Source organism: Amblyomma maculatum, chromosome 8 (genome assembly GCF_055883805.1).
Source record: "Amblyomma maculatum isolate TAMU_Amacu chromosome 8, ASM5588380v1, whole genome shotgun sequence".
Classification (NCBI taxonomy): Eukaryota; Metazoa; Arthropoda; class Arachnida; order Ixodida; family Ixodidae; genus Amblyomma; species Amblyomma maculatum.
Window position 1 is genome coordinate 110,014,821 of NC_139351.1, and position 26,636 is coordinate 110,041,456.

Consider the following 26,636-nt stretch of genomic DNA (forward strand, 5'->3'; position numbering starts at 1 on the left):
AATTTGTCGGATTCCATGGATGCAATGGCTCCACTATGCGAGGCTTTCCTGCTTTTTCTCGGCCAGTGCAGCATACAGATCAGACACATTGCAAAACGCAGGGCCACAACGGCCAAGCTTTAGAAGCGCAACTGCTACAGCTTTTGTTCTAAAAAATGCCACTCCCCCTTCCTTCACCTGACAGAAGAGTGCCCCACATGCGATGGAATACTGTCATTTTTATCGCATTGGTTTAACAGTTGCATTCTCTCAGTAAACATATCTGCACATATCTATATCTATGTGTTCTTAACAGCCCATACATTTGGATACTTGCGGCAGCACTGTGCAATGTATCCTGTAGGTTCAGGATAAAACATAAAAGCTAGGTAGCTGAAAGCAATTTGGGCAAATCATGTTTCCAAACGGACAGCCATGCTGAAATAAGTTCAACAAACAAGTTGATGAACCTATTTGCACCAAGAGCTCAAATAAGAATACGCTTCGTGGTACCCACCTAGAGGAATTGCCTGCCAAGTCAACATCTGAAAAGGTTGCCACTCACTCAGTCAGTGCACACTGCTGGTCACGTACCAACAGGTCTTACAACAGAATACACACAATGCTTTTCTTTTCAGTCTTTTACTCATTTCAGTATATTAAAAAATAATTAGAAAAAACAAGTCAGTGGTCCCACATAATTTCAAAGGAGTAACAAAGTTAGCGCAGGCCTAAACAACAAGGCCACGGCTAAGGTCAGGAAAATAAATAACTTTTACTACGTCATATTCTCACCTACCCACTGATGTGGTTATAAGCCATCACTCTGTTCAAGATTTTTCCAGGGCCAGTTTGAAGCCTCCAGCAGAAAAAATTAAAATAAATGTTGCGAAAGACTATCACGCACTGACCACAAAAACAAGGCAGTACTGCTGAATGCTTCCGCACACATCAGATGGTACCATACTGGCGGTGCATATTTCAAGCCTGCAGGCAAGGGCGAAAAATGTCCAAGCACGGTACTATGTCGTAGCATCTAGTTTGGAACCAGAAAGACCCGATTTGTCAACTTAGTATTCCACTGGCAGGCTTCACGCAGCAACCATTGCTGCCAAAAAGAGAAAATGCCCCCAAGACTGATCGCAAAAAGAAGAAAAAAAAAAAAGGAAGGCAGGCCATCTTTGGTAGAGGTAAAAGGCATATGGGCAAAATACCGTGTGTTACGAGCACTGGCAACAATGCTACAAACGCTTTCCATGCGCACATTTCACATAACTATTCATCGAGCCAAAGCCATTCGTCGAGTAGCTTGCACACAGTTCACAGTTCTCGATGTATTTCCAAAAAAAAGCACTGAGCAGATCCATGTACGCAGTGGTGGCGAGACATGCTTGCTCAACCTCTGGGCCATGTTCCAGGGAAAAAAAAAAAAAAAAGGGTCTTTCCTGCTAGCATGAGACAGGTTGCACAACTCAGTGACAACCACACACAGTTCCTTGAGCAAATGGCTCCCGTCATCATCGTCGGTCATGTTGCTTGAAGTCAATTGCCGCTGTAGGCCACTCTATCTGGAAGCACCGTACATTAGCCAGGCTCGTTTGCCAGGGCTTCCTTTCTCGTCACAAGCAGTGCCGTTGCAAAATTCTCTTCTAATGAGTCTGGCGCCAAGCGAACAGTGGCGCCCCCTGCCGAGAAAGGCTCTTGTACCCGTAATGAAGTCGTGTGGGGCAGCGGTGGGGGAGGAGGACGATGGTTTGCTTGAGGTAGTTAGTCAATACACGAGGCCACCCACACACAATCACACCTATGTACAGCAGTCCCGAAGGAGAAAAATAAATAGAGCTAGCTGTAGAACAACCTTCGGCAGCCCAAGACAGGCTTCCTCAGAACTTGCAGTCGCGTGAGCAGCTACTGTCCCGCCGGCGTCTGTGTTTGTGGCTACGTTCAGAGGCTGCAAAAAGAGAAGAAAATAAACAATGCTTTGAAACCTGCTCCAAGGCGTGGCACAGCTTAAGCGACACAAAACAATCGGAACAATGCACAGAACAGCAATTTCCAGGGCCAACATTTTGTCAAGATAGAGGATATGAAATCCACATGCCCTGCCCGTGCCCACTTTCTATTCTTCATCACAACCAAGATATCATTCACTCACATTTGTTCCACAGCCTATGCTGTTCTCCTCTTGTTTCACTCATACTCAGGAGTAACCATTGGTTGCAGAGAAATAGATAGTTGTTCCCCTTTAGTCGTCCATTTACACCCCGAAATCCAGGTGAGGCAGGTTGTCTTAGAACGCATGCCAAGATTTCCATTCTTACCATGAACTGGAGCATGCAGTTCCACCTTGACCTTGGCAGTGACCTTGGTGGTGACATTTGTGGTGGCTCCTCCAGCTACTGGCTGCAAGCTACAATCGCTGCTCGAATGAACCACTGTCGGCGTGCCACCGCCTTCACTTGGAGTTGAAGAGCGGCTGCTGGTACCACTACTGCTACTCTGTGAGGATGATGACCGGTCGCCAGCATCCACAGTATTCTGCAAGAAATGACCATGGTTGTGACACTTAGGACAAAATGAAATGGGGCCCACACAAACAATTGACTAGGTACGTTTTATTGACAAGAGCTATTAAAAGACCGGTGACCAAATCATAACAAGTATCACCAGCGCCAACTCATGTCTACAAGCAAACTAAAATCATTACTGTAACAACTACAAGTGCAGTGATACAACAACGACTGTTGCAGCGGCTACGTACGACATCGAGGTTTATTATAGGCACTGCAAGAGGAACTGCAATATCCACGCAAAGTTTTCCTCACCCTCGTTGTGGTCTCTGTGGTTCCATTACTGGTGGTCACCGTGGTCGTCTCAACCACTACCTCCGGGTGCAGGACAATCTCGTGTGAGGAAGAACACGAGTGATAAGAGGGCGGCTCCTCTGAGATGGTACTCAGCGAATCAGCCCACGTGTGACGCCTCACTCCAGGGCCACCCAGCGGGGGACCACTGACGGGGCGCCCAAGGGTACGTGGTGGCCTCGCTATCCGCTGTGGGGGCGGTGGAGATGCTTCTGGCGATGGAGTTGCAATGCGATCAGCACGACCTTGAGGTACCAGCTGGACACAAAGAGAGAAAAGATTTTTTTTTTAATCTAGCTTGAACACAGGGTGACCAGTCTGCTTTCTAAAGTAGACTGTGCTCGTTTTTAACGGCAGAGACAGAATTTACAGCTCATGGCAAACGCACCAATTCTAGATAAAGTTTGCAATAACCTCACAATGTGCAATACCTTTGTGATGTTTGCAGTAATAGCTGAAGCATTTGCAGCACTGCCCAAAACAATGGAAACACACAGGCCCGTCTTGTTATGCCACCTGGAATGTGTGAGGCTGCACAGTGCAATACTGTATGTGGCAATACCTTTTCTGGGTAACGAAGAGAGGGCTACAGGGGTGGTGCACCTGTAACTGTGTCATTCTGCCAAATAGTCTGGCTACACAACAGTGCGCTCGGCACGTTGTTCTTTTCGTGGCACATCCACACTGAGGCTGGGGCGGCCAATGCCACCTACGGAAGCTCCTTGTAACTAGACGTGCTTAATAGATTTGTTGTAACTGAGGAAACATTTCGTTTTTTCTTGGCTATCAAAGTTGAAAGCTAGCACTTGCGTTAGAATGCATTACGAACACTGATAACATGTTATGATATAACAGAAAATTAGTACAGCAGAGCCCAGATATTTTGAATTATTGGATATATCGAACAGTCAGATCGTCTAAGAAGCTCATGTAAAAGTGTAGGAGAGTCACTCAGTACATTGATGAACTCCAATTGCGCTAGTCATTAGATATATAGAATGGCCCCTGCAAATTGCGCTTCTCCTAACGCACTCTTTGACCACTCTTCACACACAGAGGCAAGCTTGACCACCTGCAAGCAGAGCTGGCACAACAAAATGTGTAACAAGGTGAACTGGGGGTGTGCTTCTGGTTCACCTTTTGTCTTTTCAACTGAATTCCCCTGCCAACTGCTGTCACGCGATGAAGTCATGCAAACCAACTGAAGCCAAGCTGTGGCTCTCGTGTAGCATATGCTTTGCTCACCTGACTGCAGAAGGGGTAGTGGTGTGAACCTCAACTCTGAAGAGCTGACAGTGCATAGGCAACAGAAGTAGAAATTCTAGGACAGGCAGTGACTGGTGGCAAAGCACATCCACAGTGTTTCCAGTGTGAAGCTGACCACATTTTGCCGAGTGCTGGTAAGCTGCTAGTGAGTGGCACATTGCTGCAAGGAGCGCGCCACTTGTGTGGATGCAATGTATCCTGGTCTAGAAGTAAGCTGATCTGTTTCCATTTTCTGATGCACTGAATTATTAATACAACCCCTTCAATTTCAATACACTGACTGTAACTAAGTGGGCTATTACACCGTGTAGGAGGTACCTGTTGCTTTGCTGCTCTGCCTGAAGTAATGGTTTCATGCAGCATAGACAAGATCCCTGTCTTTATTTTAAACCAGTCCCTCTACTGCCCAGCCCAGTCATTATTGCCGGTACTGAGTAAAACTACCTTAATCTATACATAAAAAGCCTCCACAAATGAAACTTACCTCGCCTGGCGGTCCCAATAGGGAGAGCAGCACAGGCAGGAAGAGCAGGCCATTGAGGAGACCCAGAAGCACCAGGGCCGAGAGCACGTAGAAGAAGTGCCGAACAATGAAGTCAAACTCTGACGTCGCAAGCACAAGCACACCTAGTAGAGTGGACACTGCCCCGTGCACCATAGGCGCAAACATCCACTCCAGGCTCAGTGACACTCGGCGATTCCGGTTGCCCACACCTGTCAGGAACGAGATCATGACGTGCACCAGGAACTGGACGCCAACACCCACAGCCAGAACCAGAAGTACAGCGGGGACGGCGCTCAGCCGCACACCAAGAAAGCCCATTGCACCAAACAGTTCGAGCACGAGGCTCGCCAGGACAAGAACGAGGAAACAGGCTGCCCAGAGGTTGAGGAGAGCCAGTGCAAGCACCAGGAACACAGCGGCCAGAGCCAAAGCCAGAGATGCCATGAGGTGGAGTCGAAGCCGCAGGTGCTGCTCCCAGAAGGCAAAGGGCGCCCCGCGGGGAAAGTTTGGGAGGCCCCGCGCCTCGAATCGAGCACACAGGGCCCACACACTTTCGAGGGCGCGCGACACCTCGGCGCTGTTCCGCAGGCCACGGAGGTAGAAGGGCATCTGAGCATAGGCGAGTGGTGCCGACTTGGGGACACGCAGTTCAACATCTTGTCTCGAGTGGACCCACTGGCGAGGTTCGGGTCGAAGGTTTGCCTCCGAGGCGGAGTAAGCGAGTGCGTCATTGGACGCCCACGCAGAGAGGTAGTTGTAGAAACCCTTGGGATTGACCAGCCCTTCATCGTCGACCAGGCGACCCTTGGGCACAAGTTTCTTGTCGATGGGATTGTCTGGCCGGCCCGTCTGCACGAGCAGCTTGTAGGCGAGAACCCCTTCGTCTGAGGCGTTTGGGAACCATTGCTCACGAGTGATGCAGCCGTGCTCCCAGTCCCGGTCAAATGCTTTCTGCAGGCCTGTCGAGCAAGAGAGAGATGTCTGAGATGGATGCAGCGTAGCATGCTACCAAGAGCATAGTCACCAAAACCACTCAAGCAGATAGCACAACCTTCAACGGACTTTGTGAACCAGTACCTCTTCACTACCTCAACTTTGCCTTTCTGACAATGAAAAAAACAAAACATTGTCCCAAAGCGATTCAGCCAAGGAAAAGGAAGCATAGCAGCTGACAAAACCACAGTTTGGAAAACTGGACATAATTTAGACCTTTCTGCTTGAACTTGTACATAACTATGAAAATGAAGGCAGTTCATGGAGCATTTTTTTCTGTAATGTTCATTATAACATGTTAATTCCCAGGAATGTTTTTTTACTGAATTATTAATCCCCAGTCCATTCACTATATTAATTAACAAAGCTAATTACAGCTCTGGCTGTGTTCATTATGAACGTTTCCAAGGGTTCTCAAACTATATTCTGAAAGACGCTTAGGGCAGAAGTCTTTGGAGTTGATAAATTACAAAGAAACTATGGTCTTTCAGAAACAGCATTTTTGAAATTCATAATCTATCTATTTGCTGTATTGAATTTTAGGTTTGATTCCATTCATAGTTCCAATTTATGCCTAATCTCTGTTCGTTTGCTGTTTTTTTTTTCTCTCTTTTTTTTTTTTTTTGCATCTGCTCAAAATGCAATTAAGTTTACAAGGGAGGGTACGCCAGCATCTAGAGCAGAGGGCAATGATTCGATGGCAGCATGGTGCTAAGCGATTAATGCCTCCAGTGTTGAGAACAAATACCCAATTTATGTGTGCAAATTATTCTGTGCATTATAATTTAGAGAGCTCGTTAAGCAGTGTCCTCAATGTGCTGCATAATTAGTAAGAGCGGCTTAAAGTACTTTCAGTATCGCATTTTTTATACTGAACTTCTTATTATCTGCTCTCGTATTAATAACAGTTTTCAGAACAGTTTTTTTGTTTTCTTCTACTGCCTTTAAAAGCAAAGGAATGCATACATGTAACATCTTCAGATCTAATTGATGCATGCTCTCCCCTCCATTTCATTTTAGTTATTTTGAGACTAATCCGGTCAACAGCTAATGATTAAAAGCACTAATCGGAGAGCGAACCTACCTAGCAACCAGTCTCGGAAGAGGGTGAGCCAGAAGTCAGGCAGGCCCCCATCATCATTCTTTATGATGTGCTCGACAGAGGTGAATGCTTCGTGGAACTCGAGTAGTAGCCGTTGCTTGGTCGGGTACTCGAAGTTTCCCCGAGTGACGGCAAAGATGTGAAAAAAGCCAAAGTAGCGGCTCTGCGCCCTCAGGAAGGCCTGCTCACGACTTCCGCCAGGCACCACCTCGGCCAGATCCAGGCCTTCGTCGGCACGGAGGGCGCCCCAAGCCGATGCCGCCAACAGCGCCACCAGGCCGAGCACCGTCAGAACCTGCATGTCACCTCCACGTTAGCTTGTTCTCGGATGCCATGTTTATTCACTCATCCCACTCTCTTCCCTACAGCTAACACGATCAGAGAGAAAAAAAGAAAAATATGAAATGGCACAGAAAATACTGTAGACTGGCAGAGGACTTTTGAGGAAAACTACCAACGCCTTTTCTGCACAAGAAGATGGTGGTGTTCCCAAGCAAACTGCAAATCAAGTCTCCGATTTGCTCTTCAATTTCATGTCCACCGGAACACAGGCCCCGTTACATCAATTTTATCGGAAGGGCGCAACAAAGGAATCCCAGAAAATGGTAGATTTCCTGGGGAATTGGTTAGAGAATGATTGAATTCACTTTTACCATAACATACATGAGCCCTTTTAAAGCATTCATTAGCAGATGGTCATGCTGCACTGTGGCAGGGTAAAATGAAAGCATATGCACTTTCACGCCTACCTTTACGGGCGTCTGCTGCAAGAAAGGTGCGTAGTAGTTGCTGGCAAAGAGGTCCAGGGACCACCAGTGACGACTCTGGGTCTGCTTTATGTCAGCAACTCTGGCGGCATCTGCATCGAGACAACTTCACGGTCACAGCAAGGCAAAAGCCCAATCCTGAAGTCAAAGCACATGTTGGTCGATTACGTGAAAAAAAAAATGGATGCACACTCAGCTCTACCTGTGAGGCGACAGCATTAGCATTAAGGCTCTCGTCTGCAGCTCCCCCTGTGAAGCCTCGTTCGCATACCTGTACTTTTCTACTCGCCTGATTAGCACTAATCCCTTAGAAGAGTACAGACGACAGTTTTTTGTTTGTTGAATCCTTTTATTTCGCATAAAACATTTACGGTGCATTGATCATCATGTGCTATTTGCCTACGACTGCTAAATATTTTATAATTGAATTTCTTTTTTTAAATCAGTTTCTCTTTCAACAGTTTTTCATGCCTCACTTAACTTTGAGGTCATAGCCATTGCTCGGCTGTTTAAACCAAAACCGAGACAGGTGAGGAAAAACTCAATTATCAATTATTTAGCTGTTGCAGGGGAAAACCACATGGTGATCCATTTCCAGTACTAATGTCCTAAATATCATTAACAAAAAAGCAACAACAATTTGGTGGTCAAGCTCTTTTAATTTGTGCCCGTTATCTCGCACACACCCATTAGCATACAGTCATCAACTATGTGCAAGACACCCGGCACAGATATGAAGCACCAAGGCACACGAATGCATCTTCGTGGCATAGAGATAGCGTTTGATTTGAATCTCATTGCCCGGGTTATCAGCTCTTGCCAAGTCGGCCACGTCACATTGCGTTATGAAATCACTTATGCTGGATTTTCTGCAGAATGGGGTTTCTAATGCTGTGGTGTTAAAAAGAACATATGACGTGTATGCCATTCTCAAAAATCATTCCCAACAAACCAAAAGAAGAAACACGAAGAGTACCAACCTGCACCAACCCAAGTTTCCAAGGGACCAACAGCTACCACAGTTGATGGCCTGGCAACAACAGTACGCCCTTGCGATTCACTGCACAAGATGAAAATTCACAGGGGTATAATCACGTGATGCACTGCCAAACGCACTGCTTCATAAAGTGCTGTCTTTGGCACAGAGCTGCTCTGGCTTCAATGTCTCTCTCTAACGCACGAAGGGGGTAGAGGACACACACCTTTCAGTTGTCACCAGTGCTCCGTGTTCAGCCAAGCAGCACTGTTGCCAGCTGTGCCGGCTTCGCCTGAGGTCCACGCTGACTGCGGCTGGAAACAAGAGGAGCATGGTGGCCGTGCCAAAGGTGTGCAGCACAGCAGCCTGAAGCGCGAACGCTCGCAAGGCTGGCACCGGGATCAGTGCAGCTGCACAGAAGGCACCGGCTGTTCCAACCCAGGACAGCAGCACACTGGGGCCAACGCACTTGAGCACCTGCACAGCACACAGGAATGTTAATGCGACAGAAGCTGATGAGATATTTGCCATGCATGGCTAGGCACCTTGACTCTGAACCAATGTGGTGAGCAGGTTGCCAATCCGCCTTTTTCACAAGGCCGCTGTGTGCATGCATGCCTCTCCCCTGGTTGAAAACAAACCACCAGCCCCGCTGTGCATGTGCAGTTCTTGGCCTCCATAATCGGCGCAGCCGGAGCTAATCTCGGGGGCCATGCTCAGTTCATATTCATGACAGCCGTATGCGACAGATGGCGGTAGCTGTTAAGAACACATATCACCATTTCGCATCTGACTTCGTCTCCCAAGGACATTTTCAACCAGTAGCAGACGAATTTTCAGCCACTCCCAGAGGACGCCACATTTTGTGAAAAAGGTGGATTTAACGCCACACACAACAGCTGCTAAGGCCATTGTTTATCACCTGTGTGTTGCTCCTAGTGCTTGTCATTAAGAAAATCCAGCTGCCTTCTCATGGTAGTGGTGAAGAAAAGCTTTGACTAACGCCCCAACCTGCAGTAACTGGCATCACAGAGTGATACCGTGTCTTGCAAGATAGTCACTAAAGTAGAGCCAGCTCTCACAGCCTTAGAGTGCCGCTGCTACATCAGGTTTTGTCTCTCTACTGTTCTTACCGAGTCATGTGTTTCGTTCACTCAGTCATATTAGCTTAGTATTTATGCATTATGCAGCAGTGCGCTAGTTAATAACATAATAGCGTTAAAAGCCTGATTCACCATGTAATTTGGATTTGGTGTTGAGTGAAAAATCACGATCATGTCTCTCGCAAACTTTACTCTCTTGCACTTTACTGTCTGCGACACAGACTATCACTGTTGCACAATATCTTTGAAGGTGGAGCTTAAGTGTCCCCCAAGTGTCAGGAGAGAGAGAGATGGTTGGTCCACCAGTGGACAAGGTGAGAAATGCACCTCCCAAGCGCGGGAGGGCTTCACGCGCTGTTTGCAATGTCGGACACTGTCTATGATGCTTAGTGTTCTAATGCTAAGGCATGAAAAAGACCTGCAGGAACCATCCTGCCAGCATCGCGATCAGATTGCATGCTGAAGCTGTGTTATGGGCTAAAAGGCACAAAACTTCCAGAGGGCCCTGGATTTATTTTGACTTATTTCGAACGCACACCTGAAGATCAGCACAGGTGCATGTTTGCACTCAGCCGCCCCTGAAGTGGGCTATGGCACAGACTGTATGCATTTTTACCAATCCCAGCTCACCTGAGCAGTGCGTTCATGAGGAGGCCGGCTGCGAGCCCCTTGACGATACGCTTGGTCAAGCAGGAACAGAGTGTCAAGGGCCAGTCCCAGTGCAAGGGATGGGAGCACCTGGGTACATTACCATTTCTATTATACTACAAGAAATAAAGAAAGCACAGGTGGACAACCACTACCACAAGTGGGAAATTTCTACCAGGCTTAAGAAGACAGGGGTGAGAAAGGCAGCGGGGAAACGCGAAGAAAAGGTCATGAAAATAAAAAAAAAAGTAGACTGTCAGGCAAAAAGCAGAGAGGACACACCAAGTGCTCTTACATCATACACTGGTATCAAAACACACCCGCGGAGCTTTTTTTTACAAGTTACTCTCACTCGTAGCATCCTACACTCAGGGAAAACTTTGTGCAGCGATGGAAGTGGAAGCTACAGAGCTGAAATGCACCAGTTTATTGCGCAGCAGAACTGATTTCTCGGTTTCTAGAATAACATACCATGTTGGAGATATTGACATTGTTAATACGTAAATATTATACTGCAATACTGACCAGTAGTGTTTAGAGCACTTCGGCACTACAATATGCTATGTGGATGTTGATGGCTATGCCGCCCGTCATAAAGTAGGCTGTACCTGCTGCCTTTCCCCAATGGATCCTACACATTTTCACAATGTATGTCATTCGAAGTATTGATGAGTTGCGAATTTACGTTCATGTAGACCTTCAGTGACATACAGTAATATATCTCTGTGCAATTGGCCCCGTGCATTTCTGTGTAAACTGCTAATACAACCTTAAGGCAGAATTGAAACCATGCTGAGGGTGATATGCTTGAATCACTTGGTGCAGAAGTTTTTCTGTATACGTTTTCTTCAAGCATGTTCCACTCTGGTGCCCTTTTAGCATCAGCCGAGTTTCTAATAAAATTTACTTTCCATAATGTCAGAAGCGAATCTCGTAAAATCACAAAGACTGGCTAAGATTTGTACATTTTTACGGGAAATTTGGAAAAGCTGGCATGTATGCATATATAGAAGGAACGTTGAGCTACTAACAACTATATTAACCTGAACCCATGCACCTTCTTCCTTCACTTTACCTCTGCAGCTAACTTCTTCCTTAACTTTTCCGTACGGCCGGTAAGCGTAAAAAACAAGCGGTAAGCAGACTGGTGCCTAAGACCGCAGTGAAGGAACAGGAGGAAGTACCTGAGTGGTGGCTGCGTTGAATGCGAGCCCCAGCAGAGCACACAGGCCCAGGCCTGCTCCCGCTGCCAGGACAGCCAACAACACTCCGAGGGCCCCCAAGATGGCACCACCCCAGGGGTTGTCCCGGGCCGCGGCCGCCCACAGAGAGATGCAGCCATAGACCATCATGAGCAGGCATCCCAGCGCCACTCGGATCGGGCTCACTTGCGAGAAGTCCTTCATGACGTCTGCCAGCGACGTCGCTGTGAACACGTGCAGCTCCCCGACAGGACGCCGCGTAGCGTTGTGGTACTCGAACGAAGCATCTGAACGCAGCACCTCCTAGGGATAGAGACCACGGTCAGAGCTGCCTGGCAGTCGAACAGGAGTAGCAACCGCCAGTATGTTTAATTCCACACTGTTTCAAAACAACAGCTGTAAGGTACACTAGTGTGAAACTGAATACCCAGAGCACAACAGCTACTCTGCAGAGACTGGTGTTACGTGTATATAGTAAAGTAAAACTGCCGTCCCAGTTCACCTTCCACAAACTGTGCTTTTTTGTTTATGGTGAAGACATTTTTAATATTGAAACGGTTGTACTAGTAAAATGTGTCTGGCCGCAGTGACATACTTTTTACAGATGACATCGCAGCACACAGGCTACCTAAAATTGCGAGGCCAGTCTATCTTTTTCTTCTTTTCTTTGGAGACACATGAATAACAATAAAACAGAGCATTTTTGAGGGGTCCTAACTACCAGGCTCACGAGCTTCAAGGGGAAGCTAGCTTTGCGAGGGCCTTTGAGCCGTGCAGGCGCACCATGTGCTGTTTTGAGACGCTTTACAGTGTCGTGCGTTTCTCAGCTATTATTTCTTAAATGACACAAAGACGGCAGAAGGTGTCGCCATGTTTCTGCAAAGCTCAGGTTTTCATCTGGAATCAGACTTGCATTGTTTTTTTAGCCATGCTGTATTTATGCTGAAGCATTGGTTCCACAAGATGTAAACGAAATGAAAAATGTGACAATATAAAATATTATAACTGGAAAAAAAAATTGCATAAAGAAGCAATAAGAGAATGATGGATAGTATTTCTGAATCTTTTTTAGCTAACTACATGTGTCTAGTAAGTAGGCGATTAGTTACCACACAGTATCTTCAGGGCCATGCCATCATCAAAGACTAATGTAGTAAAGTTTTGCCAGTCTGAGTGACATTAATATATAAAGAGGTTCTACCGTATACTGCCTTTACAACACAGCAGCTATGGAAATAAACAAGTTATTAACTGCTGCATGAAAGAAAGGATGTGGCAATCCTTAACAGGTTATTTACGAGGATTTGACATCAACACGACTACACCGCCACAGCTAAGACTTGGCCCCTTGTCCACAAATGATACTCTTCCTCCCAAATAACAAGTTTCCAGGGTGGTACCCTCTCATCTCGATCAGTGTTGGCTTGCCGTACCTTAATGATATAAAATGTTATTGTCTGACTTTGTTAAAAGGTTGCTGAAGTTTGTTTTTATTTCTTTTGCCGCTTCGTACAACCAGTGTCTAGACATGCCCTTTACTTTTTCGAATGTTCTGTTCATTTTCTGTTAGCATTATCTTCTACTGCGAGTGTAGTCCACTTTCCCATTTAGCATTACTTATCTGCAGGTGTCACTCGAGGTGCCAAAGCACGCTGCTCCCACTAAGCTCACTTAACTTGCGCACCTGATAAGGGTATACTAATCATTCCTCGTTACAAAAGGCTGATGGGCTCCCCTCCTATATATATGAACTACACATAAAACCAGCAAAGTTAGCCGTTAAAACCATGCTTAACTAGCTTTTTGGTTAACTTATCAGCAGCATGAAAACTTGTAGCATCCATAAAAAAAAAAAAATGATTGGATAATACTGATAGAACAAGAGGAAGAAGATGGTTACACGGTATGAAAGAGTACTGAACAAGGGTAGAGGGGAGGAAGCCTCAGTTCGCAGGACGAGCCCATTTTAGGTCATTTTCACTGAGTCAATTTCATACTGAGTCATCTTCATACTTTACAATCACATACATCAGAGCTGGACACCAGATCACATTTAAGTTCAGTATTTGACTCACAAAACTAAGTACCCGGTTGATAAGAATTTTGGGATAAACAAAATTTGTAAAATTCTGTGGCCACAGTGCATTGTGTACAATGTGCAGACTTTTAAACGATCTCAACATTCTCGCACTCCAATATGAATGATGCAAATGCATGAGCTGTGACCTGAGCGCTATGCGCGGCACGCATATCATTGACTCCGTGATTGCTAAGCACAATGTACACACAAGGAGCAGCTTTTAAACATTCTTTCAGGAGAACACAGCATTTGGTACAAAACAACGCCTAGTATGCATGGGTAATGAATATTTTACGGCCAGCACCAATGTTTCATATGAATGAAGAAGTTTCATAAAACTAGACATTATGCACATCCAGGGTGTTTCAGCGAACACTGTGAAAAATTCCTAAAAATGAGGAATTCAAAATAATTGCAGAACCAAACTGTCAGTCTCGGTGCACACGGTTTAACGCACAATTATAATCAACAAAACATTTCCTGCTAATTTTTCAATTAATGCAGTCTTACTATTAGTGCCATGGGGAATTACAGCGACAGGCAAGACAATGCCATACCACTTTTGGAATAAATTTTTTTAAGCCCTGCAATGCAAAGAAGTCTAGTGCTTTTTCCGCAGGAAACCAAAACCGAGCGCATTAGATGCACAGAAATCTTGGCGCCAAAGTGACTTCCGCTGATGGCACCCGATTCAACAGCTAGCAGGATTGTGCCATGTCATGTACAATGTTTGTCTCACAGCCTGCTGCTGAGAAAAACACATAGCCAACTTCGTAGTAGTTATTTTTTAGAACAATGGAGCAAAATAACATGCATGACATGACACAGTAAAGCGGGCAGTTCGAACTTGCACCATAGTCACTGCAAAAAGACAGCAACGCACAACCCATCTGCACCGAGCTTTCTGCACTTCCAATGTGGTTAATTTCAGTTTTATGTGAAAAAAAAGCACTGGATTTCACTGCGTTGTAGGGCTTCAGAAATGAGGGTTTTTTTTTTTTTTTTTTTTTTTTTTTTTATTTCTAAAACTGATATGGCTTTGTCTTGTTCAAAACTTCGAATTTTACACTGGCACTAGCTACCGATATGTGTTGATTAGAAAGGAAATTAGTTAGTGTTAGTTAATTAGTTGAATAGTAAGAAAAGCTTTGCAGTAAACTGTGTCCACGGAGACAGACAGCTTGTTCCTGCGAATAATATTTTTCTATTTTGATGTCCTTATTTTTAGGAATTTTCAAAACTGTTCACTGAAACATCCGGTACGACTTTGCGGCAGTGAATTCAGCAGAAAGCGATCACATAGCACCCCTAACCAAACACAGTCAGAATAGCAACGAGTAAATTGATAGACACTCATACATACTACATCGAATCACGTCTCTGCCCACAGCACTTATCAAGCACCAGATCAGCATGCACTTATAATTAAGCCAGGCAGTAGAGCTTCAAGCTTTGAGGAGAAAGGATAGACACAAGACAGGACAGACATGTAGATGTAAAGGCTCCAAGTCCAGTACCTGACATGCATGCAAGGTTCCCTGGGATCCTGTAGGCATGCCCAGAGAAGAGGGAAAAAAAAAAAAAGAAATGGTTAGTCACGCATACTCAAAATGAAGAGTTAGGATTTATCCGCACTTTAGTATATGCCGCACACTGCAAGCATAGAAAAAACAATGGAAGGTGGGGGTGGCAGATGTGCCCTTGGCATTTACAGTGTGTGTGCCACATATAGCGAGACAACCATGCGTACGCTGTTGGAGCACAATTGAACCTGTACGGTTGGCTTTCATCTCAACCAAGGGGAAGCACTCTGTACATCGGAATTATATGTAATCATTTATAAATTGCCATTAATGAACTTTGAAAGAAGTGAAGATCTCCAAGAAAGGTTCAATCAGGATACCATCACATACCAAAATTAATTCCAAATGTCAGAATTTTGCATGATAACAAATTTCAGAGATTTCTTTGGCAGCATTGCCAACCTGTCTAATTGCGTGCAGTGCCCTACATTAACAGCAAACAATGATTAACAAAGCCATGCAGTGGCCTTGATCTCAAGGTCTCACATTCTTCCTTAGGAGTGCAGAGCAAGCATTCAGCATCCAACTGCACCTTCAGAAATTGAATAAATGCAAATGCCTTGATATTCTTCCTTAGGAGTGCAGAGCAAGCATTCAGCATCCAACTGCACCTTTAGAAAGTGAATAAATGCGAATGCCTTGATGTTCTACAGCATCCTCACTGAAATTCATGTACTTCAAACACTTCACTGATTATCACCTGCGACTAATATAATCAGCATGTTTAGAGTATAGTATTCCTTACTTTCGTATAGAATAAGACTACTCTGATTTCATTTTCGCAATGTGTACCAGTGTTTCCAATATGCGGGACACCTTGCTATTAACTAGTCAATAACACTTCTCCCAGAACATTTGAAGCAGCAGACATACTGTCTTGTAACATTTTTGCACAAAGTAGCATGATAAAGGTTGCAGTAAAAATGAACTTTTCCGAGATTTCATCTCTGAACACGGTAAGTTGAAACCTTTTCGACAATCCGCTCAACAACAACAAAGATAGGCTCACTTCTCCAGTGTGTACCTGCATCTTTTCTAGCTAGGCTAGTCGCCCACAATGGATTCTCAATTACTCGCAAAATACCAGTATGGGATTCGCTGCATAGGGGCCCTCAATATATTTAATTTACATAACATAACATAGCAGTGCACATAACTAATCAGAATATACATTTAATTCAGTATTGTCTGATTACTTATGTGCACTGCTGAGCAATAGCCTCCCATGGGGCCTCGAATTCATGCAATTCTACTAAATTTGCATGTCCTGGTTATAACAACCACAAATGCTCAACGCTCTACCTCAAATCACAAGGCAGAATTTAGAGGTTCTTTAGCATTTTTTTGTTCTATCCTGCACAGCAAGCACAGCTGGAGCAACCTCAGTACCAGTCAGAGATCAGCAAGCCATCAAGTAATTGTGCTCATTGCTGTTCCACTCAGGGATATGCTTAGGTGAGACTTGTGTTACTAGTTACTCATTATTGTTTTTTTTTTCTTTAGGAAGAAAAAGCCAAAACCAATGAGTACTGACAAAGCATTCACACTCACAAAATGCACAGTCGATTTTAGTAGCTGAACCTCACTAATGGTTCAATGACTTCAATTTACAGTTCATTTGATTTGACCTGCATTTGGAAACTGCTTCTAAGCCAAAATGCGTGAACTGTCCCAATATCACATGTCAGCTTCGCATGTGCCACTGCAGTACTCAACAGCTGTTCAGGGTGTACACCACATGTAATGGCTCTGCCTGCCTCAAAACACGATGGTACAGAATTTGCAGCCATCTTAAATATACCAGGCCGACTATCGGAAAGCACAACCAAAAGCCTGGAGTGTCTGTCATCCTTCAATGTTTGGAATTGCTGTCAGCTAGACAACAAACATATGCAAGAAGTCATCACAAGCCTAAAAACACTTGTGTTTCTTCAAAAGTGCCAAAAACTCACTATTGCATTCATTAGTGAATTTCATTTGCAGCAGCGTACACCACATATATCTTCCACACCCTAGTTTTTGATACGAACACCAAAATTTTCTGCCTGCAACAACTTCACTCAAAGCTGTGGGTCACCCATTCTGACCCTAGCTATGCATTGTGCTAATGCTTGGCAGCATATATAGCCATTTCATAAAGCACCCTATGCGATTTGTTGTCATGCTCCCTTGCCTCATCTACCTGGACTGTTGCATCATGGATTACATTTTAGTAATGTTAAATATATATATATATATAAAATGCCGTAAATGGAAACGCCTCTGGTGAAAAACACGTCTTTTTGGATGCAGCTGTCATGAGAATATGGCAGTGATAAAAACACAACCGTAGTAGAGGACTCCAAATGCATCACCTAGGGTTCCTCAAAGTACACTGACGCTGCCGGTACATGCGGGTGCCTTGCGTTTCACCAAGAGAAATCCCTTCAGCATTCCCTACACTCACAATTCCCAATGCTTTCCCCATTCCAATTTTTTTCCCGTCAGTCATCTGCCTTAAATTTTCACCAACGCGCAATGAATAAGAACTCATGTTCTAATTTCTACCTCTGCAAACTTCCGCTGCCATGCTTCAAGGACGGCACGAGCCTTGTCCGTGGTCCAGTCAAGGTGCGCCATCCGGTAGTGTCCCTTCCAGTAGAGGTACATGTCATGCTCGGCCATCAGCTGCACAACCGACTGCAATGCTTCCGCCCTGCATGCAACCACAGTGCTGTCAGCTCCTTGAAAAGCACTCTCTCCTGCAGGCTGTCAACCAGGTTACAACCAAGTCCTCAAGCAGCCTCTGGAGGTCTGCAGCTCTGGCAGTCCCTGGATGATTGTTTTTTGTATCTGATCCACAGATGACCTTGAAGGGACACTGAGGACATATCTACTAGGCTTTTAGCAAAAATTAATCCACTAGCTCTTTATGGTGCCGGCTACTTAGCAGTAAAACCCATATTTATCATCAGAAATACTTCATTTAATAATCTGATTGCCAAACTGAAGTCACTGAGAGTACAGCATAGCATAGCACTGCATAGCACAGCAAGATGGGTTGGGCTCTGTTAAAATGCAGGCAGGACACCAGCCTTCTAACATTAAAGATACTCTCCTCCAAAAAATGCGGTGCTGTGGGTGAAAAATCATGAGCATGCCTCTGTCATGTAGCAGTTCGCAGCTGATGAGGCCAGGCACCGATTGGCCGGTGTTTTGTGTGATGTCACAAGACAACATGACATGGCAGGAGCTGCCAACTCGACCAGCTCTTTTGAGATAAAAACTGAACCCTCCGGACCCTGAGTAAGATGTGCTACTCCTAAAGCCACGCTCTTCCACGTAACGTGGTAACTTGCCACAGTACACCATTGAGATGTACGAGATAACAGAGGCACAAATTAAGAGATTAGTGATTACGCAAGTAGCTAAGTGCATGTGCTTGAAAACTACGATTCACAAAAGGGCCACAACGCAGTATAGCGCGACACCCTTAAAGGCCAAAGCGGTTAATGTTTCTTAGCAAAACCTGGCCAACGATGGAGACATCTGTTCTATGTTCGTTTGGAGCTTCTCACAGCTGTTTTTGGTGAGTTTTCTCTTTGCAGACGTGGTATTTAATTAATACAGGCCATCTCTTTGCCCTCTAATGTCCATTTAAGGAAAATTAAAACCATGCCCTCTGGAGAGCAACTTGAAGAAAAAAAGACTGAGCACAAATGCTCAAGGAAGCTTACAGTGTTCAGCTGCATGTATAATAAAAAAAAAGTATAAGATAAAAGGTGCCTCACCGAACAATGTGCCCCGATCGGTTTTTCTGCACACCTCCCACAATAAGGTCTTCCGGCCAGTGCATGTACTTGGTGGCAAATCCATAGCAACCGCCCGTTAGCTGCGCCCCAATGTCAGGTGCGCGACCTGAACGCTTGTTCGGTGCGCTGTCTGGGCAGCGAGGATCGCTTGGATCCAGGCAGGGCTTTCCTTGGTATGCAGTTGTGATGCCAGCCTGTTCCAAAGACCAAGTGCAAACGTCTCTTTCAAGATGGTGCAACAATCTCTGGATGTCGTTATGAAGGCAAAAAAAAAAAAAAAATGTGGGTAATGTTGGCAGGAAAGCGACTCATCACACGACTGCTAGAAAGAAACCATATAAGTGAAAAAAATATACCCTGCTGCATATAGCTTTTAGTTAACGCTCTAAACATGAAGCTATAAGATGGTCAAATGAAAGCTCCTCATGCCTCAATTTTAGCTGTCCGGCACAGTGGAAACACAAAAGCACAGGCCACCCTCAACCATATTTTGCACTGTAGGGCTTTTTGCACAAATGAAGATAAACTACAGCTGCATGGCACACAAGAACACATTTAGACCGCTTCCTAACATTTGGAGCACTGTGTGGAAATCCTTAAAAGCACTCTTTAATGCTCCCATTTGCCCAATGGCAAAAGCACAAAGTCAAACGACACTTCTTCACACTATCCATAATGAGAACAAGCGGTTCGATGCTCTCTCACCCTTCGCATGAAATCCTGGATGGTATCAAATGGGAAGGAACCACCAAAGCTAGCCACTTTCTGCATGTCTGCCACCAGCCGCTGAGGGTTCAGGTCAGTCCACTGGACACTCGAGCCCAGGACACTGGACAACAAGAGGACAGACCTGTTCAAGAACACTGACCACATGAAACCATCCCTCAAAGCCCAGCACACTTTCTGCGCAATACCGGAAGGAATGGTCAGTCCTGCCAACAATGAACATCGTTGAAAGGCTTACAAAAATTTCAAGGAGCACTGATTCTGTGAAGTATTAGTAATGGATCAATACTATATAGATTTAAAGTGAAAATGACGGGTGCATTTGCCATGCAAGTGTTGACATTACGCGAATTAATAAGAGGTAATTAACAAACTACTACTACTGAAGCAGTGAAATAAATACCTTGCAATTAGCCATAGATGTTTAATTCTATTCACACAAAAAGAACAGAGAAACTTGTGATAAGGAAAATGCTGATGAGTGCCGCTTCCCAGCACACTGCCCTGCAAAAGTAAGGAAACGTAAAGATGTCCCACTCACGGAATGCGCACAGGAAACTCTGGCCCCAGCAGCTTTGATCCCTCCCAGAAGCAGTCAAGAGGCGTCACTATAACACAGGGCACCAGCTTCTCGAGCATGGCATCAACATAGTTCTCATCAAACGTGGGGAAGCTGGGCGCATAGCACAAGTCCTTGAGGCGCCACGTCAGCTCAAACATGTCCACCGTGATCTGCGTGGCACGTGACAGAGCATCCAGGTGCGAGAGCAGCGCCTCGGGCCGTCGCAGGAGGTCGCGGCCTGTGGGTGCAGTCTGTATGACGAGCTGGCTGCTCGTGCCTGCACCCTCCCCGAGGTTGGCACGCACGTAGGCCTGTTCCCGCTCAAGGCGACCCCCCCTTTGGACCCACAAGTTGTGCACATCCGTCTCCACATGCGCCGACTTGAGGCCCACACAGAAGGTGACGAGCACCAGGAGGCCGACAAAGAGTACCTTGCCCGCATTGCGGTCGACGAAGTGGCCCAGTTGTACGAGCTGCCCCTGCAGCTGGCCGCGCACCAGCAGTGACCAACGGCCACCACTGGCACGACCCTGCGAGAAATATAACACAAAACAGCTCAAGACTTCCAGCTCGTAACCTCACAGTGAGCATGGACAGAGGAGTGCAATTTTGACTTACTGGCAAGACAGGATGAAATGGAAACAATGCAAATAGGTAAGGCATAGGCAGAGATGCGCACAGTACTGGTGCTCAGTCTGTCCATTACTTAACTAGCATCCTCATCACTTTGGTCCCATTTCTATCATAAGCATGCACAGCTCTGTGCATTGGGAATAAGAAAGACACAAATGCACATCAGCCCAAACTTAAAGCAATCCGTCCAAAGATTTGGATTAAAACTAGAAAATGCCTACAAACAATTCCATCAGCTGTCACTAAAGCTAGTTTCACTAATATCCACAAAGTTGGCTACCAAGATTAATGCCCCACCCACCTGCAACTTGACGTCCAACAGAGACAAAATAAAGAAAATAGATTGGGGTGATGCTCCGCCCTGCCCCATTCTACACGCACCAACATGGTGCACCCAGATAGCCTAGCTGACGTCAACAGGCAGAGGCAGCTAAGAACACGTGGTAAGGTGTTGCTCTAATGAGTTAGTCTAGTAAGGTGGAGCAGCTGTTTTCGTGAAGAGCCTTTAGAATGCATTAATTGGCCAAAGTTCGAATTTATCACTAATCCAACATGCCCTTGCATTGCAATGCCCTACACTTCCCATGTGATTGGTAGGGGTTCAGTACATTTAGTGCTGTGTGGTGCATGCTTGTTCTAGCTAGGTACATGAAAACATCGCTGAGCTGCATGTTTACCAAATACTTAGATCATCTCGTTGTCATTTACAATTGGGCCCAGCTACTCGAACAGCCACATATTTTGTATCTTACCTAAATATCGTTAACACACAGTTTCAAGCAGGAAATATACTGTCGAACATTTCTGCTATGCTTAGCAAAGCAGGGGGACTGGAACAGAGAAGCTGCTTTTGCTAACTGGGCCTGTTTTCTCTCTGTGTAGTCCATATGCTCCCCTGATGCCCTGCTGTTTGCAGAGGCTTATGCAAAAGAATGATGACAGCACCTGGCACAAGCACAGTGAAATACCAAATTCGTAAAGGAACTGAAAAGGCAGCACAAACACTGTCATTCCAGCATAGTAAAATTTCACATATTTTGGTGCTCAAGAAACAACTCCCTCCATTTATTCCAAACAAAAGAATTGAGCACCACAGATAAATCAGGTACATAAAAATGTGGCACAAAGTATTGCCTCGGTACACAATTAAGTGGAGCCCAGCACGTGAAGAAGAGACATTTTCACCTGTTTGCCATTCTCTGCAAGCAGTGCAAAGAGCTGGTAATGTTAAAATGCACTTAAGACCTAAAATTGCACCATGCACCATAAGCGATAGGCAATACTGCAGTGGTACAGATTGGCTTTGCTTACCGTGGCTCCCCTGAGAACACAGCACTTGAACATTTCTGACCTCTGCACTTCGTGCGCACATCTCCAAGACACGGAAAGTACACAGTGCCAGCACTTTGCAGCAGGAGAAGCGGAGGAGTACATTAGCCTCTCAGGCATAAAAAGGGAGACAATGTGTGTGCTGACAGAGACAGATGACTTCTGCCAGGCCATCGCATCTGTTCTGTTCATTTTTCTACAACAGCTGTGAGTTCATTCTCCTTTCAAAATTACTACATTGTAGTTTCACTGCAGCTGTTTAATGCAGTGCAGAAAAATGTGCAAACCAATGACAAAAAGCCAATTCCAGATACCGGCTGTAACCATTCGATGCCAGGGCTTTTCATTTCTATTAGTGCAGCAGAAGAATGTGACACGGTCTTCATTCCTTAACGTGGAAAGCTGCCACAAGTGATATGTCATGAATTAATTCACAGAAATCATACCTGCTGCTGCAACCCCATGATTGCTGCTTTGCCAGTTTCATTTTTTGTGCTCTGCACAAATGTCACCAAAGGATAATCTAGCTAACTCTCCGACATTCACCAATTACACCAATGGCAGGTGCCGAAAAGTACTGGTTTGGCTCATGGCATAGCTTTGCCTTGCTTTTCGTTCAGTGTCTAATCACTTTTTTTTTTGCAATGTCAGGCACTTTCAAATTGGCCAAGCTGGTCTTGTCATCAGTGTAGCATTTGAGCAGAAACTTTACTTCAAATTTCTGTCAGCATCTTCTTCACTGCACTGATGAAAGCGCCGCTACGGAAGGCGTAGTGGAGGACTTTAATTTCGACCACCTGGGGTTCTCAAGCATGCACAAGATTAACTTGCTCACCCCATTCTGCAGTATACTGCTAGCTACCTCTTTCACAAGGTCTTCACGGCACACAACTATATATGACAGAGAAATTCCTGACTACACTGCATTCGTGACATACTGCTTGAGATTTAACAGCGCACTGTGTAACTTATATTGAATTGGTAGAAATGCTTTTGTACCAATATTGAGTTCCATAAGCTTCTCAAAACAAGGCTAGGTGACCGGAAAACGTCATTTCACACCTGTGTTCCTTGAGACCTATTTAAGGCCCAAGTGATGTGCTGCCATATCAGCTCGACATGAACAAGTGCATGCTAACACACGAACCACACACACTAATCCCCCCAAATTCACTACTAATCAATGGAAATCTCAAATGCTACAGGGTTCTCCGTCAAAAAAGACCACTTCATAAAGCGTCATGTGTGAGCCTACAACAATGCCTAAAATAAGCGCCACAATGATGCATACACTGTAGACTTGGTGTGAGCATTCATCTTGGCCATTGGTAAATATGACCTGCTTACTGAATAACCATGAATGTTGGTTATGCTTTTTCATCTACAAAAGGAGGCTTTGCCATATAAATAACTGAAACTGAATTTGTTCCTTTAGTGTGTGTCGTCACGCCATAATCGCGGTTTGACCGCTCAAAATCAATAGCTGCAGAATGACGTCAATATTCTGGCTATATTTTGAATCGAATCAATATAATAGACATGCAATTTTAAATTATTTGCCGGGCGTAGACGAATTCGAAACCGCGATTTAGGTGTATGACATGCATTAAGAACGACCGCTTCGCGCGTGTGGTACAGAGGAACGGCGTTTCCACAGAGCACGAATTATTCAAAAAAAAAAAAAAAAAGAAAGCACGAGGGTATACTCTGGTCCCTATGTGGAACTCTACACGGATCGACTTGCAACATAGTGACGAAATGCTCAGTTAGCGTAACTGTACCGTGACCAGCCCACGCAAGAAGTGTAGCCGCAGTACACGGACTCATATTCCGGTCCGCGCACGTGTCGGGCATACTCTACGCCTTTACGCAACTTCCGCGCTTGCGCGTGTGTGGGCAGCGCGCCGACCTGGCTGACCGCCGAACGGCTCCGGGAAGGCGGGACCACACACAGAGTGCCGCCTTTACGCGAAGGTTCTTCGGCCAGCACACGTCCGCCTATGAGCAAATACGAACCGTGAATGCAAACAAAAAAAAAAAAAAAAAACGAAGCCATCGTTCAGAAGTCAGCGACGTACATATATTCGCTCATAGATATCGTAGCCGGAACTTTCACTTCGATGACGGAAGCGGGCCCGTTCTTGAGCATCTGGCACGCATCCCATCGAGCTTGAAGCCGACCCGACCCGTTCGCTCTTTCTCGCTTTCCCTCATTACGACCATCGTACTATCACTCGCCCCGCGCCGTCACATACAAGCGCAATATTTGAAAGCGTGCATATTGAGAGAGTGGACCAACGAACGGGCCGAGACAGCGCCGTTCTCCGGGCTTCCAAAAGCACGCCACGCTCAAATAGAGACGTCACCGGCAAAGGGGCAGTACCGAAGGCGGCCGGCCAGCTCCCGCGAGGGGGGTTAGGCGGTGGGGGGGGGGGGGGGGGGAGCGGCTTCTTCGAAGAGGGGGTGCGGGGACCACCCGCGCCGAGGAATCCATCTTGGGGGCCCCTCGCGCGCCTTCCCCCATAAATAAAATTGGGGACGCCTGACCCCCGCGGGGGGAGGGGGGCCTCCCCAAAGGAGGGGCCGGTGTGTTGCCGCCGCTGTCAGCCCGCAAGACATGTTCATCCGCCAGCTGCGCTGCTCGATTTGTTGCGGACCGAAGCGCGCTGTGGGGCACCTCGGCCGTCTCTGCAATTGTCTCGCGCTAAACAACAATGCCAACTCGTTCCCGCTGCTCTGAACCCAAAGTCAGTGCGCCATAAAGTTAACCGAACATCGTCTCATAGCGTGGTACCGGGACGTGCAAGCTTGGTGGTCTCGCAGTAGAAAGCGCACCTAGCGTACGTAAGTAACGGGCAGCAATGCGCGCTAGCAGACAGGCGTCGTAGTAAACTGCGGTATGCGAGAGTGACAGGAGAGCAGTGCAAAACACGATTTGGACGCCAGCATCAGTATATATTTGCCCGCAAAGGTCGAAGAGACGCTGGGCAAGACTTTTCGAAAGAAAAAAAGTACCACACAACACGACGTCAATGCATAAAACGAGGTCAGAGAAAACCAGACCCAAGCACGCGGCAAAAGATGCCGCTCACCGCGGAAGCGGTCGTGCGTGTGCGCTACTACGCGACTCGGCCGCTGCGGGAAAGCCCAGAACGATAAGAATGTTCACGATATGGTCCCGGCGATCGAAGCTTTCGGTTTGGGCTAAACTCTCCGCAGCAAGCGCACAAGTGACGCACACGTGAAAGCAGTTTGCGACGACGAAAACATCAACTACCAAATATGCGCACGAAGATCAGCTAAAGCAACGGTGCGTTACGTGCAAGGCAGCAGCAAAAACGGACGAAATGACTTGCTATGTCCAACTCTGTGCAAGCACCGTCCACACTAGTAGGCTAATGTGCCCGAAGCCAGTGCCATTGGCGAATTTCTGAACTCCCTCCCATAGAGAGCAGACCACCGGGACGGCAAAAAGCAATAACAATGCGTTGCGTTTGGCCGGCCAGGAAGCCGGCTTCCGCAGTTCAGTACGCGCTTAAATTCCCTCACTAGTTTTGTACTCGCCCTCGTGGCATGTGCCTGCGATGAGGAATGGGCCCCGATTTTTCCACGGTGCGACAGAATTACCTTCTCAATCTGCCGAAGCGCTGTGCGAGCATCCGTCCAACTCGTCCGCGTCAGAAGCCCAAGATCGTGCCTCCTGCAGTACGACGATGACCTGGGGCTCATCTCGCCCAGCTCATAAGTGTCCGACGCTCGCCGATGGTCGACATCGTTGAAGGATGGTGCCAGGTTCTAAGTTTTGCATCGAACACAACAACGTGACGATCTTTTCCGAACGCGAGAGCGAAGACAGAAGCTGCGGGCCACGAAGAAGCACGCATACGCCACCACAACCGCCGGCCAACCAACACAAACACACGGGGAGGGTAATGCTGTTCTTCGACTGACCACTGCCGACGTATCCGCAAAAGGTGCACTGCGCGCAGGACAACACGGCGGCCGAGAAGCCGCCAGCTCCTCGACCCCGAGAATTTCAACCGACAGCCATCTCCATTACAAAACCACACACGCTCACAGGAGTGCCGAGCGACGCCGCTGCTGTCCAGAAAAGCGCCACTGTAGCCATCACGTGATGGCTTTTGGGCTACGCCATTGGTCCCTGGTCGCCTAGCGACGGTAAGGAAAGGAGGCGACGAGGAGGTTTCTTTTTGTGCCTGCTTCCTCGTTGCTCGGGCCAGCGCGGAGCTGCATTTGCTCTTTGTACTTTTTTCCCGCGCGGACCACACAGCGAGATGAAGTTTTCATAATCGCACGCTCGAAGATGCGGATTAGGAGAGGAGGCCGCTTTTATGGATCGGCTCTTTCGGAAAAGAAAGATGTTTCTCGGACGTGTCAGGAGACGCGGTATACGCAACAGGCGAGGGTGCGGGCAAGCGCACGCGTGCGCCAGCGAATCGCCCGTGGGCACCTCTAGCGTGCTGCGCGCAATCGGCGCGCCGCTGACTCCCCGCAACAATGGCCGGG

The 26,636-nt window shown here is 46.4% G+C and overlaps 2 protein-coding genes across 3 annotated transcripts in view; one reads left to right on the forward strand and one right to left on the reverse strand.

Annotated features, from left to right (window-relative positions):
- The window catches only part of LOC146182178 (G-protein coupled receptor moody-like), an 85,450-nt gene that overhangs the window by 3,351 nt on the left and 55,463 nt on the right, over positions 1-26,636 (forward strand). The window lies entirely within an intron of this gene.
- On the reverse strand, positions 537-26,208 carry ptc (protein patched). 2 transcript variants are annotated; one of them, XM_084577196.1, is made up of 15 exons: positions 22,092-22,177; positions 20,127-20,677; positions 19,565-19,688; positions 18,839-19,053; positions 17,616-17,763; positions 11,388-11,708; positions 10,186-10,293; positions 8,679-8,929; positions 8,457-8,536; positions 7,459-7,568; positions 6,692-7,004; positions 4,594-5,573; positions 2,805-3,101; positions 2,301-2,517; positions 537-1,930 (listed from the first exon to the last, which is right to left on the reverse strand). In XM_084577196.1, the coding sequence occupies exons 1-15, from the start codon at positions 22,122-22,124 to the stop codon at positions 1,863-1,865; spliced, it is 3,816 nt and encodes a 1,271-aa protein (XP_084433322.1). In that variant the 5' UTR covers positions 22,125-22,177; the 3' UTR covers positions 537-1,862. The 2 variants fall into 2 exon arrangements, with proteins under 2 accessions (XP_084433322.1, XP_084433321.1); XM_084577195.1 differs by lacking the exon at positions 22,092-22,177 and adding an exon at positions 25,737-26,208 and having other exon boundaries at positions 538-1,930.